General features: G+C 31.9%; 1 protein-coding gene across 1 annotated transcript in view; it reads left to right on the top strand.

The window, feature by feature from the left end:
* LRRIQ1 (leucine rich repeats and IQ motif containing 1) overlaps positions 1-21,786 on the top strand; it is a 200,340-nt gene that overhangs the window by 41,265 nt on the left and 137,289 nt on the right. Inside the window, exons 10-13 of the mRNA XM_081131043.1 lie at positions 6,162-6,355; positions 6,866-6,993; positions 11,929-12,002; positions 15,593-15,686. Of these exons, the coding sequence (XP_080987169.1) occupies positions 6,162-6,355; positions 6,866-6,993; positions 11,929-12,002; positions 15,593-15,686 (490 nt within the window). The remainder of the gene's footprint in view (positions 1-6,161; positions 6,356-6,865; positions 6,994-11,928; positions 12,003-15,592; positions 15,687-21,786) is intronic.

Raw genomic sequence — 21,786 nt, 5'->3', positions numbered from 1 at the left:
TATCTTCGAGCATCCTATTTTTAGGTCACACTTTTACTTGGTACTTTGTGGACATTGCTCCACTGCACACATGATATAGTGTGTTTCTGTGGTAAACCCACAGGCTAACTTGATTTCTCTCTCCCCATAACTGATTTGTGTCTATATACCTGAATAACATTTTCTTTGTCCTTGATCAGTAACTTAACCAAGAAGCATCTTATTGTCTATAAAACTACACAACTTTGTCTTGGAATGTAATATCTTTTCAAAACTACAGGTTAAGTTATTCTTCCAATTCTGGAAAATTTTGATTTTATATATATGAAAACTTTTTTGGCTTAATTTCATTTTTCAGTCATAGATGATCTATATTTTGGTTGACTTTGTCTATTTTTCATGTCTATTACTATTGAATTAATTTAATCTATGTCTTTTTATCTTCTGCTTCACATTTTATTCCCAGTGTGATTATCTCTGCTTTGTTGGCAACATAGTCTTCAGCTCTCTGTTCTATAAATGTTTCTAAATTATTTAATAGCCTGTCATGTCCATTTTGGCTCATTTGTTTACCTATATCTGTTGTTTTAATATTTTTGAGTTTTTGTTACATTAAATTTCTTTAAATGATCTTCCATAACCCAAAGCATTTTTAATATATTTTCTTCTTTCTCATGTTTTCTTCAGACTAGAATACTTACTGTATTAGGTTATATATTGTTGTGAAACAAAGTACCCTGAAACTTAGAATTTAAAGCCACAAACATTTACTACCTCATATTTTCTGTGGATCAGGAATCTGGGATTGGCTTAGCTGAGTGGTTTTGGCTCAGGGTCTCTCATGAGGTTGCAGTCAAGCTGTTAACCAGGACTGCCTTCATCCCACAGCTCACTGAGGCTGAAAAAACTACTCCCAAGCTCACTCTCATGGTTGTTGGCAGACCTTAGCTCCACATATTTTTTAGATGATTTTCTGTTTAAGCTAAATTTTTTAGGTTATATAATCAATATTTGCTATATTTTTAATGCAAATCCTCCTCACTGTTACATATAGACCAATGTTTTAGAGATCCTACCAAATTTTCATTTTATCATTTCACTGAATTTCCTTTAAAATTTTCATCTTGAAATCTAAGAAGTATGCCCTACTATTCACGTACAGAGTTCCTCCACTTTGGGTAGATAACAAACCCTTTGGATGGATGACAGAATCAGATTTTCCCAAGTTTTGCTGCAGTTCACAACCACCTTTTGTTGTTGGTACTGTTGGTTAGGATTAAATACAGAATAACAGTTCTATCCAATACTTACTCTGATTTTTAAAAAAATATTACACAAGAAATGCATTCTCATTTAAAAATTTTAAAAATAGGGAAGTATACAACATAATCAGTGAAATTTTCTCTCTCTCCTTACACCTTCTGTTTTTCAATTTGTAGGAGTAACCACTGTTCACAGTTGCTTATGAATCAGTCAAAACCTTGTCCTATGCAATACAGTTATAGATGTGTAGATTTAGATCCAGGTATACTCAGGCATTAAAAGTCTATGTACGCAACTTAGGTTTTACATACAGTAATATATCATAGACATTCTTCCTTGTCAGAATGCTTCATATTGAAGATTATATATATTCATTTTATACATACCCCATGACTTATTTAACTATTTCTTTACTGATAGACATTTAACTTATCTCCATTTTTTAATTTTTAAATAATATGACAACAACCCCTCTATACATTATTTTATTTATTTTTTGTGTATTACTATATAATGGATTCCTAGAAGTAGAAATGCTCAATCAAATATGCCTCTGTATCTGAAGCTTGAAATCATACTACTTTCACCAGATTGGAATCTCTTTTGTATGATAGACTAATGGTACCTTCTCTGTATATTTGGTTGAAAATCATGTTGTCTTAATATTTGAAATTATCTGGTAAGTTTTGTTTTATTCTTCCTGGCCAGACATGTTATACACTGATAGCTGTTTCTTATGTATACACACAACACTAAGGTGGAAGCATGTGTGGAATGTTCGAGGAACAGCAAGGAGGTCATGTTAGACTGACCCAGAAGAAGGGGACCATAGTAGAGGGTGAATTCAGAGATAGGATTTTGTGGGCCATTTTAAGGACTTTGGACGATATCTCCCCATTATCAAGTATTGAAATAATAGTCTACTCTCATTGTCTCCACTTCCACGGCACTGTGGCTTCTAAATGGGTTACTCCATTGATGCCTCTAGCAAAACCTGTTTTATCACTGCCAAAGCAGTGGCCCCTTCATACTGTTCTGCCCACGCTGGTTCACACTGTTGATCATATGTAAATTAATGTAAATAAAAATGCCTTTGATAATTGAAAAATTATATAGTTTTATTTTTGTTTTTACTAACCACTATCATCCTCACAGTATTTAGTTTGCCTCTTCCTCCGTTCTTCTTCCAGTTGTTCTTCTGCTTTATTTGCTATTTGCTTTCAGCTTCTTATGCCAAATCTCTTACCTTTTTTCAGTGTGCAACCTAATGTTTTCTGCTTGGTTCTCTTTTTGGGTGACCTTTGAAAATTTCACAAATGTATTCTCCATTCTAATGAGTTAATAGAAACTTCTATTTCTGATTAGCTCTGAAAAACTTAAGAGTAATGTACATGGCTTTTAAAAATATTGAACTTATAAAAGTAGCTTTGTTAAGACATTTAAATGTTTGATAAAGGACATTTGAAGTTACACAACTACAAATTTATATTAATTAGTATCTCCTTGTGGCTGGAAAGCAGTTATCTGCTTCAGTGGGTAAATTGATGCTTATTAGATACAATCATAAAGCATACTATACTCCAAAGGATTTTTTTCATCAGACTTTAAATTACGTTGCGGCTAATACATATTAACTATTATATGTAATAGTCTATAATTCCTTGGAATTGGTAATACATAATTGGTTTATTATTTTGACTATTCAAACATCTTATAGGGCAGAACAATTTACCCCCTGAATGACATCAGATAACAATTTTCTCTCAGTCATAATTGCTATTTTCCATTACAGAAAAAATACTTGTATATTGATCCTAGATAAAAATCTAAAAATGTAAGGTTACTGCTTAAATTTAAATTTTACTCTCTTTTTTCTTTTTTGGGTCTTCTATTCATTTTTCTGATTCTCTTAGATATTGTATAATTTATTTCTCATTATAAAAATTTACTTTTAGCATAAAATATGTTATTTTTTATAAGAAATAACTATTCATAAGTTAAGCTGCTTTGACTCAAACTATTAAAGATACTGCACTTTTGAAATATAATTTTTTCTTAAAATGTATCTCTATAAAGTATTTTACAACACACTCGTAATCCTTACAATAACATTATATGAATTTTAAAAATATGAAATAGAATTAAGTTTTCTTGTGAGATCTTGGTAATGTTACTTGACTCTTATTTCTCCATTTTTGGTGAAAGGCTGTTTGTCCTTTCTGTAAATCACAATATATTATCAAAGAAATATATTTAAATTTTTTGTTTGTTTGTTTTTAAAATATATTTTATTGATTTCAGAGAGAGGAAGGGAGAGGGAGATAGAAATATCAATGATGAGAGTCATCACTAATCAGCTGCCTCCTGCACTCCCCCTGCTGGGGATTAAGCCGGCAACCCGGGCATGTGCCCTGACTGGGAATCGAACCGCGATCTTCTGGATCCTAGGTCGATGCTCAACCGCTGAGCTACACCAGCTGGGCTTTAGTTAAATGTTTAAAAATTTTCCAGGGTGAATTGATTACATAAATTCCAGATATTCGTTTTTATACCTAATGATGTTTCTTTCAAGATTATCTTTAAGCTTATCAAATAACTTTTTTGGTAGAAGAATGTTTCTATTTCAACATGTAATTGAAAATATTTTGTGGACTTTGACAAGACAGTCAGAATGGAGCTTGATTCTCTAAGGTTTAACCTCAGTGACTCCATATGTACATTTTGCTCACCAGTACTTACTCTAGAGCTTGAATGATATTTTCAGTTTTCTGGAATTGTTTATTTCATGTAACAAGGTATTACTATAGAGAGCATATATAGTCCATGGTTCAATCTAAATAACATTTTCTAGATTTTTAATATCTTCCATTTTTCCAGTTTTATTGGGAAATAATTGACATATAGCACTGTATAAGTTTAAGATGTACAGCATGATGGTTTGATTTACATATACTGTGAAATTATTACCACAATAGGGTCAGCTAACATGTATCTTCTCATATAGATGCAATAAAGAAAAAGGAAAAAAATTCTTCTTTGATGAGAACTCTTAAGATATACTCTCTTAACAACTTTCCTATATATTATACGGCAGTGTTAGCTACAGTCATCATGTGTACGTTGTATCCCTAGTACTTACTTATCTTGGGAATGTGTGCCTTTTGATCACCTTCCTCCAATTTCCCATCCCCTACCCGCTACTTCTGGTAACCACAAGTCTGATCTCTTTTTCGACAAGGTTGTTAGGTTTTTGTTTGTTTTTAGGTTCAACATATAAGTGAGGTCAGGTCCATCCATGTTGTCACAAATGGTAGGATTTTCCTTTTTTTCTTCTTCTCCTAATAGCAGAATAGCTCTTCCACGAAAGTCTTACAGACTATCTCAGCATCTCTTTCCAACACTAACTCCTGATGGTTTATTTAAACAGCCTTCTCAGTTCTTTCCTGTAACTACTGAGCAATAGTCTTAGCCTTCGCTAATGCTTTTTAGTTAGTATCGTATTTATTTTAAGTTTATCTGAGCAAAAAATAGGCCACTTGTGACAATCTTGAAATACATGAAGACTATGCTAATATTTCTTTGGTTTTATTTTTTAAATTTATTTTTCAGTTACAGTTGACATAATTTTATATTAGTTTCTGGTATACAACATAGTGATTAGACATTTATATACCTTTCAAAGTATTCAGTCTGTTAAGTTTCATACTCATATGACAGCATACAATAATATTGTAGTAACAGTATTATTGACTATATACCCTATGCTGTACTTTACATACCTGTGACTATTTTTATAACCACCAATTGTTCTACTTAATCCCTTTTACCTCTTTCACTCATCCACCCATCCTCCTTCTGACCTGGTGACTGTGTTTGTTCTCTGTATATATGCGTTTGTTTCTGTCTTGTCTGTTTATTTTGAGTTTTTGATTCCACATGTAAGTGAAATAATATGGTATTTGTCTTTCTCTGTCTGACTTATTTCACTTAGCATATTATCCTCTGGGTCCATCCATGTTGTCACATATGGCAAGATTTCATTTTCTTTATGGCTGAGTAATATTTCATTATATATGTGTACAATGGAATATTCTTTATCCATTTGTCTATCAGTGAACACTTAGGTTGCTTCATTGCTCCATTGGTTATAATATGGTTGTACCTACTTCATTTGGGAATTTAAGGCAGATATCTCAGTGGAAATAAAATGGAATTCTAATGTTATATATTCATACTTAAGTAAGAATGTAAATTAAAAATGTCAAATCACTATTTTGTACATCTGAAATGAATCTAACCTATATAACATTATATACCAACAATACTTAAAATAAATTGAAAATAAATCAGTCCCTTGAAATTGAGTTAAAAAAATTTTTTTTAAAGGATCCCTTCTATCTATCCACTGTTTCATTGTCATTTGAAAAGAAAACAGCCTGGCTGGACTTGGCTCAGCGGTTGAGCATCGACCTAGGACCCAGGCGATCAGGGTTCGATTCCTGGTCAGGGCACATGCCCGGGCTGCGGGCTCGATCCCCAGTTGGGAGCGTGCAGGAGACAGCAGATCAATGACTCTCATCATTGATGTTTCTATCTCTCTCTCCCTCTCCTTTCCTCTCTCTGAAATCAATAAAGATATATTAAAAAAGAAAAAGAAAACGTTCAGTGCTCAATATATGTCTTTTAGAATTTTGTTCAATTTTCAATTGATATATAATATGTCATTCAAAAATATATCTCCTTGGTACGAGTTTAAATAATAATATATTTTACATTTATACATTTTTCAGTAGGAATTTGGTTTAAGTCTTCACTTGTAATTAGAAATGTTAGGAAATATAAATAGAAATTATTCTGAAACTCTCCTTTAGAATCTTGAGGAATTGTGATACAAATGATCTTGGAAATTTTTTTTCCAGGTGGTTTAGAATCTTTGAAAAATCTTCATCGACTAGTTGTGGACCACAATCAGTTAATTAGTACAAAAGGCCTTTGTGATACTCCTACCATTATATACCTGGATTGCTCATATAATCATCTTACTAAAGTTGAGGGTATTGAAAACTGTGGATTGCTTCAAATACTGAAGTTACAGGGAAATTATCTAAGTGAGGTAATTACTTTGAATTAATTGATGTCTGTGATTAATACAACATTTTTCTTTGATGGAAATATCAACCACACATTTTAAAAGCATTTTTTCTTTTTTCTGCTTATCAGCTGTATCTAATTTTCAGTTTATTTTAAACTATTGTATACTTTCCTTAATTTAAAAAATGTTTACCATAGTTAGGATATTTTTTAAAGAATTAAATTTAATATTTGTTTTCCATAGTACCAAAATATAATATATCAAAACATTTAAGTTATATTTCAGGATGTAAGTGGGATCAAATTTTCTATCATGCAGTTCTAATTAAAATTCATCATGAAGTAACTTCTATAAAAAATTCTAATTCTAAAGTCAATTATTAAAAATTTAATTTATACTAAAACTCTCCTAACATTATATTTTCATTTATGATACACAGTTTAGCAGGATATAAGTTCCGTATTTTTAAATTTGGTTAAGTGACAAAAATATTTTGTTTAACATAAACTAATGACCCAAATTTAAATATAGCTTCCATCATTGGAGAATCATGTACTACTACGAGAATTGTACTTGGATGATAACAGCATTTCAACTGTGGAAGCATTTTCTTTATGTTGGCTGCCTTTACTACAAAACCTGACTATGTCTCAAAACAGGTAAAGATGAATTGTACTTAAACAATAAATGCAGTAAATGACTGCTTAAATGTGTGATCTTCATAAGTAGAAAAGCTGTTAGTTTTCCCCCAGTAATTCATAGAAAGTGCATCACAATAAATTGGTACATAAATTATAAATATAACCTTATAGAATTTAAAAAATTAACATGTATTGACATACATCTACTATGTATTTTAATAGATGTTTGTCAGTTATCCTACTCATTTTGTTTCTTCTTAAAAATGTAGAATAGTCTCAGAGCAGGTTTGTTTATATTTGTAAAGAATATAGTCCTTGGAAAATACAGGAGGTAGTTAATTTAATTCAGAAGGATGTCTCGTTCACTCAAATGGTACTTATTAAGTCCTGGAAGAACGATTTTTAATCTGCTCTCAACTTGCATGTCTTTTTGTAACTGTTAAGATTGATTTAAATTCGATTTCCCTAAGGATATAAAGTAACACTTAAAAAAATACCTTAATGTTAAATCGAGATGGGTACCTGTCACAGAAGATCCATTTGAAACCACCAAACATCTGGATCTTTGCAGAGATTAACTATTGAAACCAAAACAAGAGCACAATACGTGTATGTCTCCTTCTGCTTAATATTTCATTGAAACTTTTCACTCTAATATGATTAATTTGTTCCTGAAAGGCACATGGAGTAGGGGAAAGGAATCACCTTTAACACAATTTTTTTCTTTGAGTTACACGATTCTTGCAAAACAAGTAAATAGGGACAACCCAATGTTAATATATGTATTTATTCCCCCTTACCTCCCACAAAAAATACAGTGTTCTCTCAGTCTCTGCCACAATAATGTTCATCCTTTGGGCGTGGTTTAATTTATACCTATTATACTATTCCACTATTTGACAAATCAAAACTGAATGTGCATTCAAAAATACCTTCAACTTGTTTTAATCAGATCTAAAATATGAAAGGTGATTTGACTTTAAAAGGACATTTATTCCAGAGCCAGCTCTATCAGATAACAATGTTTAAGTAATTTGGGCCATCCAAAAACCTATTGGATCTTTTCTCAATATTTCCAGTTAAGAGATAAAATTTTAATAGAAATACTTAGCTGTGCTTTATATACATGCAATAAATCACTCAGTAACTGACCTTCCTAGCATATACCATAGAAATGGTTCTCAAGCCACAGTGATGAGCATGATATTTTAAAGATTAGAAATATTTAAATTATGAACATTTCTGAGAAATAATGCCTTTAATTTTATTGAAAAATTTAAATCATCAAATAAATATTCTACTTTTAAAAGTAATACTGGCTAATACACTTTTGCCCTATCAATCTGATATGACCAGGAATTATATTAAAATTTCTTTTAGAGATGATAGTGATAATTGGAATACTTAACCGAATATTTATAATTTTGTTTGCTTAGCCTTATACATTTTATATATTGAGGTGGTGTTTGCTATTTTGGAGGATACAGAACTGAGTAATATATGTCCTTTCCCTCAAAAAACTCTTAGGAATAAAAAAACTTAATTTTTGAACTCAACTATATTAAAAACAAGATGAAATTATTATATAACATGTGCTTTTTGAACTTTTTAATAATGCTGTCACTTATATTTAAATTTCACTTTTGTGGGTCTCTAAAGCTCTTTGCACATGCAAATGTCTGCCATTTCCCAGAGGATGAAGGGAGAAGGTCTGAGGGAACCGGGGAAATGTGATTGATATGAATGGACATATATAGTAGTAAAATTATTTTCTAAAATTATAATAAAAAGTAATTTTCAACCTTAGGATTTTTACAGTGAGCTAATACCATAAACTTTAAAAATTACTCATCTTGGGTCGGCTTTAGCTCAAGCGGTTACTTCGTCAATAAAAATTACCCATTTTACATTAAGCTTTTACATGTGCATTGACTTTTTCAGAACCATATCAGGTTTGGTAAAATTCAGAATCAGCAGATTTAGGCTAGAATTCTGAATCTACAATTTATCTGTCAGTTGACATTGAACAGCTCTTTTCTCGCTACCGGAACCTCACTATTTTTCATGTGTAAAAAAGTTAGTAATACCAACCTTACCTATTTTATGAGATTTTAATGATGATTCAAAAGGGAAATATATGAATACATTTTGCAAACCTGAAAAAGTTTTTTATAAGTGAGACATTTGGATTTGTGGCTGGTAAGCCTTTTAAATTATATATATTTTTCTTCTAATTTTTGATAAATATTTTCATCACAAGCAAGAAATTATGTCCATATGCTCTTTTTCCAACAAATGAAATACATATAAAGAATGATACTTAGCACATATTGTCTGAAATACTTGTTTCATCCCGACTTCTGTTTTAAATTTTCATTAGGACATGTGACTGTTTTAAGTTTGATTCAGCGGAGTTATAACTGGGAGACTCTCTGGCTTCACAGGCCTTTCTACTTCCAGTGAGACTCTAAGTAGGAGCAGAAAGTGGAAACTATTACCCATTGGCTGCTCATTGTACAAATCTTTTGCTTTTTGTCGTCTTTGAAATTTATATCTTTTTTATGCCCAGGGCTAATGTGACAAGGTCAAATGGTATTAGGTTTTCACTAATGTCCTTTGTCTTTCTGGTTTGAATTTTCTTAGGAAAAATATACACAGAATGTCAGTAAAAGGAAAAGTCCTAGAGTTTTTTTTGTGCATGTGTGTGTGTTTTTTTTAAGATTCTACTATTAGATTTCTAGCATCCTAATGAATAGTCATAAAGGTGAATGAATAGCTAGTTTTCCTGATTAAAATTTCCAAGAAATACAAAGAACATGATTCTAAAAGCATGGCTATCTGAAAAGATAAAATTTCAATATTTTAAAAAATTTGATCAAATATTTCTTTACTTAAATAAATATTTGCAAAGCAGATTTTTGTATTTAATTCTAAAGCTTTCTTAGTTACTTTTACTTGATGTCTTTATATAACCTATATTTTACCTATATGTTGCTATATAACTAACTGATGGAAAAAAATGATGTACTCTGAGAAAAGAGGAAAACTCATCAATTAATCTGTCCAAATCCTTTTAGTAGAAGAGCAAAGACTTAGTATTGGCAATACATTAAAGGCAGAAAACAAATAAGAATTTTCTGTTAATAAATACATTTATTAGAATTATATTTTCACTTGAATAACTTAAATTTCTTACTTGTAATAATAATGTAGAAATTGCCTGAATAGGATATATCTTACTATTAGGCCTTAAATCCAGTAAGTATATATTGACAAAGTTTTAAGTTTCTTCTTTTCTTTTTTTCTTTATTTCTTTGTTTTTCTGTGTACATGTAACATTTACATAAATTTTACTATTAAGGACTGTGTGTAAAAATAATGAAGTTAAATGTATAAGTGAAGTGGCCAATATTTTCTTTCCACTTTTTATTACCTTGGATTTTTCCCCCTGGAAATTGTTTTTAAGAAATAGTGTTGTATTGGTTTAGTATAAGTAGTAATATTGTATTTAGGATTGGTTACATTCAGAGAGATCTTCCAGCCTGTTATTTAGTCTATTTTTTCACCAGTAGTATCCTCTGTCTCTCTGCTAATAAAGAACAGGATAGTACAAGAGAGGAGTCAAGGTCAATACACGGGATAGTTTTGTGTCAGATCCATGAGGCCTCCAGTCACAGTATTACTCTGTAAGCTTCTGAACTCAAGATAATAGTATTTTTTTTCAATCACCAAGAGCTGTTAGAAATAAAGATGCAGACAGAAATCTCCAATCTAGTATTGAAGGGACAATATTTTTAAAAAGAACTGGAAATGAATGCACACTTTTTTTGTACCAAACATACTCCTTCAGTTGAAGCATATTTTAAAGTTATAGAGTTCCAACATTTGTAGTGGGAATTTGTTCAGAACACTGTTGTATTTGTGATGAGAACATATTTCCTATGAAATATATATATATATTTAAAGATATAGATGATTTGGCTTAATTTTTATTTCCAAATATCTAGGGTTATGTGACATGTTCAGAGTAAATGTAGACTTGTCTTAGTGAGAAATGTAAATTAAACAAAGGTTAATTTTTCTTTTATGACTTTTGTTTCCAATGATGTGAATATTTTGGACATCACTTATGTTCCTTGCTTGAATGTGTTAATGGCTTTTAATGACAAATTTATCTTAGAAAATGATGGGAACTTTTAAAAGTAGGAAGAAAGTTTATTATTAGAATTTGAAAATGCATAATTTAATAAGAATGTTGTTTTTAAATATTCATGTATTTTTGCCAGACTTGAATATTCTATTGATATCAAACATTTTTATTATTGTATTTTTTGAACTGTTTATAAATTTCAATTTATAAATAACCCAGTGTAACTTTAGATACTTACAATACTTATAATACTTTCAATCTAATAAAAAGCAAAATTAATGACTCTAATCAGCTCTTGTCAAAAAGTGAAAATAAATATTTTTATGATTTTTATCTTCTAATGGTTTAAGTTATGTGTTTGATCCAGGAAAAAATATATAAATAATATAAATTCTCTATAAATTTGGCCTTATATGAAGACCAAACAAAAAATTAGCAACAAAGCATTCACTTGTTTTTATTTAAATTTCTTGTATACATTAAAGTCTATGACATTTGTGATTGAAATTCACAATTCATGATAATTTCTCCATAGAAATGAATATAAATTTTCCATTATAAAATAAATACTTAAGATTTTATAATTACATTTTAATAAGTACTGTTAATACATGTTATTATAATTGTATTTTAGTGTACATATAGTTATATATATGTATATATGTATATATAGTTATATATAATTGCCTATCACTGTATAATTGTGTTATATGATGTGTAGTTATATAGTTAGTTCAATTATGTTAAAGACATTCCAATTTAAAATTTTTATGAATTCTATTTTTTTGTTTGTTTGTTTTCAGCTTGACAAAAATCACACCACTTTTCCATTTTGTTTCTCTGGAAAAACTAGATGTCAGCAACAATTGTCTTTCTGGTAAGTTTAGAATAATATATAATTTAAAAAAAAATAAATTTTGAGTTTCTGTTCCAAATATGGTGAGGAGTTGTTTTAGATCAATGTGTTAATGGTATTTATAAATTACCTGCGTGCGCGGGCACACACACACACACACACACACACACACACACACACACACACATACAATAAGGTATAGAGGAAGAAATATTTCTCCTCTACCTTCTTAATTTCTTAGACTGGGACTAAGAATTAAACTGACACAAGAAAAACAGAAAAAAAAAAATAAAAGTTTTTCATTGTAGGTGTGTGTGTTTTTTCACATGTACGTGGGAGTTCTCCCAAGAAAAATAAAGATTCCAAGAAGCAGTTAGAATTGAACAAGAGCAGTAAATTGTGAAAACGTGACAAGGCAAAGGTGCTTGGGTTAAGGAATTTAATTAAATGAAAAAGTGACTAGGAAATAAGGGTTAGTTTAACAAGTTTGTTGTACACATTTCTCTTAGCCTCTATTCCTGTCCTTATGATGAGAATGTCTCTTTCTTTCTGGTATAGGGAGGGCATCTTTCACGTAGGACTTTTATCTCCTGCTTAAAGAAAAAGAAGGAAGGTCAGAGTATCTTTGCATCTGCTGCTTTATAAATTCCATTCTGGCGTATTGAAGCTGCATGTTCTGAACTCCTTCAAAGGCATGGTGAAATATTCAGTTAAAATTTTCTTTCCACTTTTAAAATCATATTACTTCCATATATTTCTGGTAGACCAGGGCATATGTCATAACTATATTGTTTTTTAAAATTCATATATTATCTATGAAATAAGTAGCCTAGTGAAGATGAGTAAACAAACTTGTCTGACTTGTGGACCCCTAACAGGTATAGACACTAATGAAAAGTGTACTAAATTAAAGAATGGTGAGTTGATTTGGTTGACTAATGCCCCAAAGTTTGCCCATCCTCACTCCCCATCAGCCCCCTCATAAAGACAACTATAGTTCTAGTTTGTCACCATAGGTTAATTTTGACTGATATGCATTTTTATATTAATGTGATCAAACAGTACATTATCTGTTGTCTCCAGTTCTCTTTGCTGAACATTCATGTAATATTCCACTGTGTCACTTATACCATTAGTTTTTGTCTGTTTGTTTGTTTGCTTTTTGCTGATGTAGTCCATTGTATGGATATATTAATATATCACAATTTGTCCAGTCTCCTGTTGGTTGATATTTTGATGTGGTTTGGCACTACTATGATTATAAAGTTCCTATGGAAATTCTTGTATAAATCTTTCTGTGAATATATGTTTTCACTTCTCTTGGGTAAATGTGTAAGAGTGTAATTGCTAGATAATAGAGTAGGTGTATGTTTAACTTAATAAGAAATTGAAAAAACTGTTTTCCAAAGCAGCTGCAACATTTTACAGCCCCACATGCAATGTATGAGAGTACCAATTGCTCGATTCTGCAGGGTATTCTGTATTTCATATTTCATTATGGTTTTAGTTTGCATTTTCCTGACGAGGAATGATATTATGCCTCTTTGCATTCACTTATTGGTAATTTCTGTATGTTTTTCTGTCTATTCAAGTGTCTTACCATTTTTAAAATTTGGTTATTGCTTTTTTCTTTTTGATTTATATAAATATACATATATTCTGGGTGAAGTTCTTTGTCAGAGAGATGTTTTGTAAATATTTTCACCCAGAATGCTTTTATTTATTAATTTTATTAATGTTATCTGTAGATGAGCAGAAGTTTTAAATTGTGATAAAATTTAATTTATCATTTTTTAATAATTATTTTTCTTTGTGTCCTTTGTAGTAGTTCCCTACCTCAAGATTGAGATGATTTTCTGTGTTTTCTAGCTTTCTAATAGAAGCTTGATACTTTTAGTTTTTACCTTTGGGCCTATGACCTATCTCAGATTAATTTTTATAAATGGTATGAAGTAAGGGGTGAATTTAGGTTTTAATATAGATATTTAGTTGTCCTAGCAACATTTGTTGAACAAGGTTTTTCATCATTGAATTACTTTGGTGTCTTTGTCAAAACTGATTTACATTTGGCTACTTTGGATGTGTTTCTATTAACTACTTTCTCTTAACGATAGGTCATATTTTTCTATTTCTTTTTTAAAAATTTATCTTTATTTTTGAAAGTATTTCAAATATCCCTTCTCCCCACCCCCCATTGATCTCCTCCACCCCACACTACCCCCTAGGCCTACTGCACTATTGTCTGTGTCCATGGGTTATGCATATAAATTCTTTGCTTAATCTCTTCCCATCCCCTCTCTCCCCTTCCCTCTGAGATCCCTCAATCTGTTCTATGCTTCCATGTCTCTGGATCTGTTTTGTTCGTCAGTTTATTTTGTTCATTATATTCCACATATAAGTGAGATCATGTGATACTTGTCTTTTTCTATTTCTTTTTATATCTAGTGGTTTGTAATTGTATGTTGACTATTGTACATTTCACAGTTTATTTACTGAGTCTGGCCATTGTCTTCCTTTTAAAGGGTGTTAATTTAGGCAAGCAGTAAAAGTATTGATGGATGATTTTGTTTCTGTCAGCCTTAATTTAATTCTCTCCTAGGACAAGACATTTTAGTTTTCAACTCTTAGTGCATGCCCCTACCTCCAGGTACTTCATTCCTAATTGCATAGTCTTTTGGATTTTAGCTGAAACTCTGAGATACTCAATTAGGTCTCATTTTGACTGGGATGATGCTCCAGGGTCTTTTACTGATGCATGAACTTTAGTATCATCATTCAGCTCAGCCTTACAAGAAGGTGATCTCTGCTAGGTTTTTCAGACTCTTGCCTGTCTATGTAGCACTTAGCTCTTGTCTTAGGACCTGCAGTAAACCTTCACATAGACTTCTTCCTGCAACTCCCTCCCCCCACAACATACACACGGCTTCTTCTCAGTACTTTTTACCACAAATTCCAGCTTCAGTTCTAATCGTTGCCTCCTCACTCAGCAAAGCAGCTTCATTGTTTGGTCTCTACTTTCTTCCTCTCAAGTGGTAAAATGCTTTCAGGCAGAAAACCACTGTGATTGTAGACTCACCATGTGGGTTCCTCTTTTCTCAGAGTCAGGCTTAAAAACCGGTGCTTCGTATATATTGTCCAGTTTCATGATTGTTTTTGGGATAGAAATTCCGAGTCTGACCTATTTTTACTTTTGAAAGTTTAATAGGTCCATGTAATTCTATTTAATGATATGTTCAATTTTACCACTTATCTTACTTTAGATTTCACTTTTTCCGATTTTGTGTTTACAACCTGGAATGCATTGTTTTAAGCCCTTTACACACCTTAGTTTATTTAATTCTCACTCTGTGAGACAGGCATGGAACTGAATCATAAATCAGTTGTATGATTTGCATTAGTTCACATAGCTGCTGCATGGTAGAAATATATATTCTGACAATAGAGTTTGTGTTCTTGATACAAGTCTCTTCTTAAAAGCATATTATTTTCAGCAGAACAAATAATTTTTGTTGTTTATTTAATAGCTAATTAAATAAAATGCTCATGATCTGTGATTACTTTTTTTTATCTGCAATATGTTTCATAATGAATCTCATTGTTTATTTTTGTAGACCTTATGAGTGCCATAAAGTGGTTTGGTGCATGCTATTCTCTCCGTGAACTGACTATCACTGGAAATCCACTTCTTCAAGAAATAGACTGGAGGTAAAAAACATTGTTGCACCCTATGCACATACTTTACTACAGTTGCAGAAAGCATAACTTGATGAAAATTGTTTTGTGTATACAATTTGCTTGGGAAAGGTTAATAAAAATAATTTAAAAGTTATTCAAGACAAAATACTTTTGTAAGGATAGTTTAAAAATATTTTTCAACCTAAAATAATTTTTTTATGGTATGAACTAATGATAATTCTGATCCACATTACTGATAATGTGACAATTTTAGTATGATGTTAACTTGGGTTTTTATTTATAGGAAATACATTTATTTGTTGGGAATTACTACTTATTAGTCATCTAAATCACATGGCTTTCTACTTAAAATTATTTCCTTTCTGTCAATAATTTGATTTTGCTTTAACTTCTTAAAAGAGAAAGTTATATGTATTATAAGCATGTGTGATTTCATGCCTCTCTTTGAAACACTGCAGTATCTAGGTGTTAATAAAGGGAAATATTTTGTAATTTTTAAAATTAATTTTCCTTATCAAAAAAGTTATTCTAATCTGAAACTCTCATATTATGCTAACACTGTTTCCCCTAAACTAACAAACATTTTATATAATCAACTTTTTAAAAGATAATTTACATATAATAAGCTTCATCAATTTTGTTGATGAATATAAATATTGTATAAAATCCACCACAAGCAAGATAATGAACGTTTTTATCACCCCAGAAAATTACCTCATTCACCTTTGCAGTCTAGTCCTCTCTCCCAGTACTTTAAAATTCTCTCTCAACTGTCTTTATGACTTTTGTGTTTTTGACCTAAAGTTAGCTGACATTCTTGTCATTTCTCTGTTGCTGGATACTTCTTTTTTTTAAATCCTCACCTAAGAATATTAGAGAGAAGAAGGGACAGCGAGTGAGAATGAGCAAGAGAGAGAGAAATGTAGATCAGTTGTCTACCATATGGCCCCAATCCCGCAACCTAGGTGTGTGCCCTGACCTACTGGACCATGCTCCAAACACAGCCAGGGCTGTGTTAGGAAACTATTTTTTAAAAATCATTAAAAAACTTTGTTTTTAATTTAAATTAAATTAAATTAAATTTTATATTATTTTATATTTTATATATTTTTTATCTTTCATTCTAGATTTTAATTAATCAATGAATGGATATCTGCCATACATTAATTTCTTTTCTTTTTTGTTCTTCAAAGGGACTTTCATTGACTTCCAAAGTCAATCTTTTTTTTTTTTTAAGTTTCTTTATCTTGACTGTTGAGAATATTACAGATGTCCCCTTTTTATCCCCACTGATCCCCTCCATCCTGCATCCATCCCACCCGCAGGTACACCAATGTCTGTGTCTATGGGTTATGCTTATAAACATAAAAGTTCTTTGATTAATCTTTCCCCTCTCATTCCCCCCTCTCTACCTTCCCATTGAGATCCCTCAGTTTGTTCCATGCTTCTATGTCTCTGGATCCACTTGTTCATCAGTTTGGGTTTATTATATTCCGCGTATAAGTGAGATCACGTGGTACTTGTCCTTCTCTGACTGGCTTATTTCACTCAGCATACTTTCTAGTTCCATCCATGCTGTGCCACAGGATAAGATATCATTCTTTTTAACAGCTGCATAGTACTCCATGGTGTAAATGTGCCACAGCTTTTCTATCCACTCATCCACTGATGGGCACTTGGGCTGTTTCCAGATCTTAGCTATTGTAAATTGCACTTCTATGAACACAGAGGTGCATAAGTTCTTTGCAATTGGTGTTTTGTGTTCCTTAGGCTGTATTCCTAGAAGTGGGATCACTGGGTCAAATAGCAGGTCAATTTTTAATCTTTTGAGGAAACTCCATACTGCTTTCCATAGTGGCTGTACCAGTCTGCATTCCCATCAGCAGTGTACTAGGGTGCCGTTTTCTCCACACCCTCACCAGTACTTGTAGTTTATTGACTTGTGGATGGTAGCCATTCTGACAGGTGTGAAGTGATACCTCACTGTGGTTTTAATTTGCATCTCTCTGATGATTAGCAACATTGAGCATTTTTTCATATGTTTCTTAGCCATTTGTATGTCCTCTTTGGAGAAGTGTCTATTTAGGTCCTTTGCCCATTTTTTAATTGGATTGTTTGTCTTCCTTTTGTTAAGTTGTATGAGTTCCTTATATATTTTGGATATTAACCCTTTATCCGATGTGTCATTAGGAAATATGTTCTCCCATACAGTGTTCCCTTTTCGTTTTGTTGATGGTTTCCTTTGCTGTGCAGAAGCTTTTTATTTTTATGCAGTCCAATTGTTTATTTTCTCCTTAGTTTCTCTTGCCCTAGGAGATGTATCAGCAAACATATTGCTACGAGAGATGTCTGAGATTTTGCTGCCTATGTTTTCCTCTAGGATTTTTATGGTTTTATGTCTTATATTTAAGTCTTTTATCCATTTTGAATTTACTTTTGTGTATGGTGTAAGTTGGTGGTCTAGTTTCTTTTTTTTGCATGTAGCTGTCCAATTTTCCCTGTAACATTTATTGAAAAGACTGTCTTTACTCCATTGTATGTTCTTGCCTCCTTTGTCAAATATTAATTGACCATAATGGCATGGATCAATTTCTGGGTTCTCTGTTCTGTTCCACTGATGTATATGTCTGTTCTTGTCCCAGTACCAGGCTGTTTTGATTACAGTGGCTTTGTAGTATAATTTGATATCTGGTATTGTGATCCTTGCAACTTTGTACTTTCTCAAGATTGTTGTGGCTATTTGGGGTGTTTTTTATTTCCATATAAATTTTTGAAGTGTTTGTTCTAGATCTGTGAAATTTGCTGTTGGTATTTTAATAGGGATTGCATTGAATTTATAGATTGCTTTGGGTAGTATGGACATTTTAATGATGTTAATTCTTCCAATTCATGAACATGGTATATTTTCCCATTTGTTTATATCTTCCTCTATTTCTTTTTTCAGTGTCCTGTAGTTTTCCGAGTAAAGGTCTTTTACATCTTTGGTTAACACATTGTTTGCGGGTAGTTTTTATTGCGCGCTCTACTACCAGTCAAAGTAAAACGTATAAATATGTTTCCCGCATACAATGTGTTAAGTTTATTCCTAGGTATCTTACATTTTTAGTTGCAATGATAAATGAGATTGTTTTTTTAGTTTCTGTTTCTGAGAGTTCATTATTGGTGTATAAAAATGCCATCGATTTCTGGGTGTTAATTTTGTATCCTGCTACCTTGCTGAATTTATTTATTAAATCTAGTAGTTTTTTGGTGGAGTCTTTAGGATTCTCTATGTATAATATCATGTTATCTGCAAATAATGACAGTTTTGTTTTCTGCTTTCCAATTTGGATGCCTTTTATAAGTTTTCTTCTTGTCTAATTGCTGTGGCTAGGACTTCCAGTACTATGTTGAATAAGAGTGGTGAAAGTGGACAACCTTGTTTTGTTTCTGTTCTTAGTGAAAATGGTTTTAATTTTTGCCCATTGAGTATGATGTTGGCTGTAGGTTTGTCATATATGGCCTTTATTATGTTGAGGTATGATCCCTCTATTCCCACTTTGTTGAGAGTTTGTATCAAAAATGGGTGTTGGGTTTTGTCTAATGCTTTTTCTGCATCTATTGATATGATCATATGATTTTTGTCTTTCAGTTTGTTTATGTGATGTATCACATTTATTGATTTGCAAATATTGTACCAACCTTGCATCCCTGGAATAAATCCCACTTGGTCATGGTGTATGATCTTTTTAATATATTGCTGTATCTGATTTGCTAATATTTTGTTGAGGATTTTAGCACCTATGTTCATCAGGGATATTGGCCTATAATTCTCTTTCTTTGTAATGTGTTTATCTGGTTTTGGAATTAGGCTAATGCTGGCCTTGTAAAAAGAGTTTGGAAGTGTTCCTTCCTCTTGGATTTTTTGAAATAGTTTCAGGAGGATAGGTGTTAATTCTTCTTTGAATGTTTGGTATAAGTCCCTTGTGAATCCACCTGGGCTAGGGCTTCTGTGTGCAGGGAGCCCTTTGATTACTGCTTCAACTTCATCAGGAGTTATTGGCCTCTTTAGACTTTCTGACTCTTCCTGATTGAGTTTTGAAAGGTTTCATTTTTCTGGGAATTCATCCATTTCATCCAGGTTGTCCAGCTTGATGACATATAGTTGTTCATAGTATTTTCTTACAATCCTTTGTATTTATGTTGGGTCAGTTGTTACTTCACCGCTTTCATTTCTGATTTTGTTTATTTGGGTCCTCTCTCTTTGTTTCTTGATGACTCTGGCTAAAGGTTCATCAATCTTGTTTATCTTTTCAAAGAACCAGCTCTTGGTTTCATTGATCTTTTGTATTGTGTTTTTAGTCTCTATGTCATTTATTTCTGCTCTGATCTTTATTATTTCTTTCCTTCTACTTACTCTGGGCTTTTCTTGTTGTTCCCTTTCTAAGTTTTTAAGTTGTAGAGTTAGAGAGTTTATTAGAAGTTTTTCTTGTTTTTTGAGGTAGGCTTGTAGTGTTATGAACTTCCCTCTCAGGACTGCTTTCATTGGTCCCATAGATTTGGAGTTGTTGTGTGTGCATTTTCATTTGTTTCCAGGAAGTTTTTGATTTCTTCCTTGATCTCTTTGGTAACCCATTTTTTGTTTAAAAACATACTTTTCAAACTCTATGTGTTTAAATGTTTTTTAGTGTTTTTATTTATAGTTGATTTTTAATTTCATGCCACTGTGGTCCGAGAAGATGCTTGATATGATTTCAATCTTCTTGAACTTGTAGAGACTTGTTTTGTGTCCTTACATGTGGTCTATCTTTGAGAATGTCCCCTGTGCACCTGAGAAGAGTATATATTCTGCAGCTTTGGGGTAGAATGTTCTGTAAATGTCAATTAAATCCATCTGATGTAGTGTGTCATTTAGGGTCACTGTTTCCTTGTTGAGTTTTTGTCTGGAAGACCTCTCCAATGAAGTCAGTGGGGTGTTTAAAAATCCTTTTTTATTTTTTAATTGGAGTTGACATATAATATTATATTAGTTTCAGGTGTACACCCCAGTAATTAGATATTGTAAAACTTACTAAGTGATCAAAAAATCTCATACTCATCTGACAGCATACCTAGTTATTAGAATATTATTGACTATATTCCCTGTGCTCTATTTTATACCCCTATGACTATACTATAACTACTAATTTGTACTTCTAAATCCCTTCACATTTTCACACATTCCCCCACCCCCTCTCCCATCTGGCACCCTTAAAAATGTTCTCTGTATATATGAGTCTGTTCCTGTTCTGCTTTTTCGTTTGATTTTTATATTCAATTATTGATTGATATGTATTTATTGCTATTTTATTACTTATCATTTTTATGGGTTTTTTTCTTCTTCTTAAAAAAGGCCCTTTGACATTTCATGCAATACTGGTTTGGTGGTGATGAACTCCTTTAGCTTTTCCTTGCCTGGGAAGCTCTTTATTTGACCTTCAATTCTAAATGATATCTTTGCAGGGTAGATCTTGGTTGTAGGCTCTTGCTTTTCATTACTTTGAATATTTCTTGCCACTCCCTTCTGGCTTGCAAAGTTTCCATTGAGAAATTAGCTGACAGTCATATGGTAGCTCCCTTATAGGTAACTAACTGCTTTTCTCTTGCTGCTTTTAAGATTCTCTCTTTGTCTTTAACCTTTGGCCTTTTAATTATGATGTGTCTGTGTGTGGGCCTCTTTGGGTTCCTCTGTTTGGGACTCTCTTTGTTTCCTGGACTTGTAAGTCAATTTCTTTCACCAGGTAGAGGAAGTTTTGTCATTATTTTCTCAAATAAATTTTCAATTTCTTGTTCCTTCTTGTCTCCTTCCAGGTACCCCCATGATGTGAATGTTGGTATGATTGAAGTTGTCCCAGAGGTTCTTTATAGTATCTTCATAGTTTTGGATTGTTTTTTCTTTTTGCTCTTCTGATTGGATGTTTCTTGCTTCCTCATATTCCAAATTGCTGATTTGATTCTCGGCATCTTCTAATCTACTATTGATTCCCTATAAATTATTCTTCATTTCAGTTAGTGTAGCCTTCATTTCTGACTGGTCCTTTTTTATGTTATTGGCGTTCTAACTAATTTTCTCAAAATTCTCACTAAGTTC

The sequence above is a fragment of the Miniopterus schreibersii genome (genome assembly GCF_964146895.1).
Source record: "Miniopterus schreibersii genome assembly, chromosome: 2".
In the NCBI taxonomy this organism is placed as follows: Eukaryota; Metazoa; Chordata; class Mammalia; order Chiroptera; family Miniopteridae; genus Miniopterus; species Miniopterus schreibersii.
Note: the sequence above shows the minus strand (reverse complement) of the source record. Positions and strands in the feature narration are given on the sequence as shown.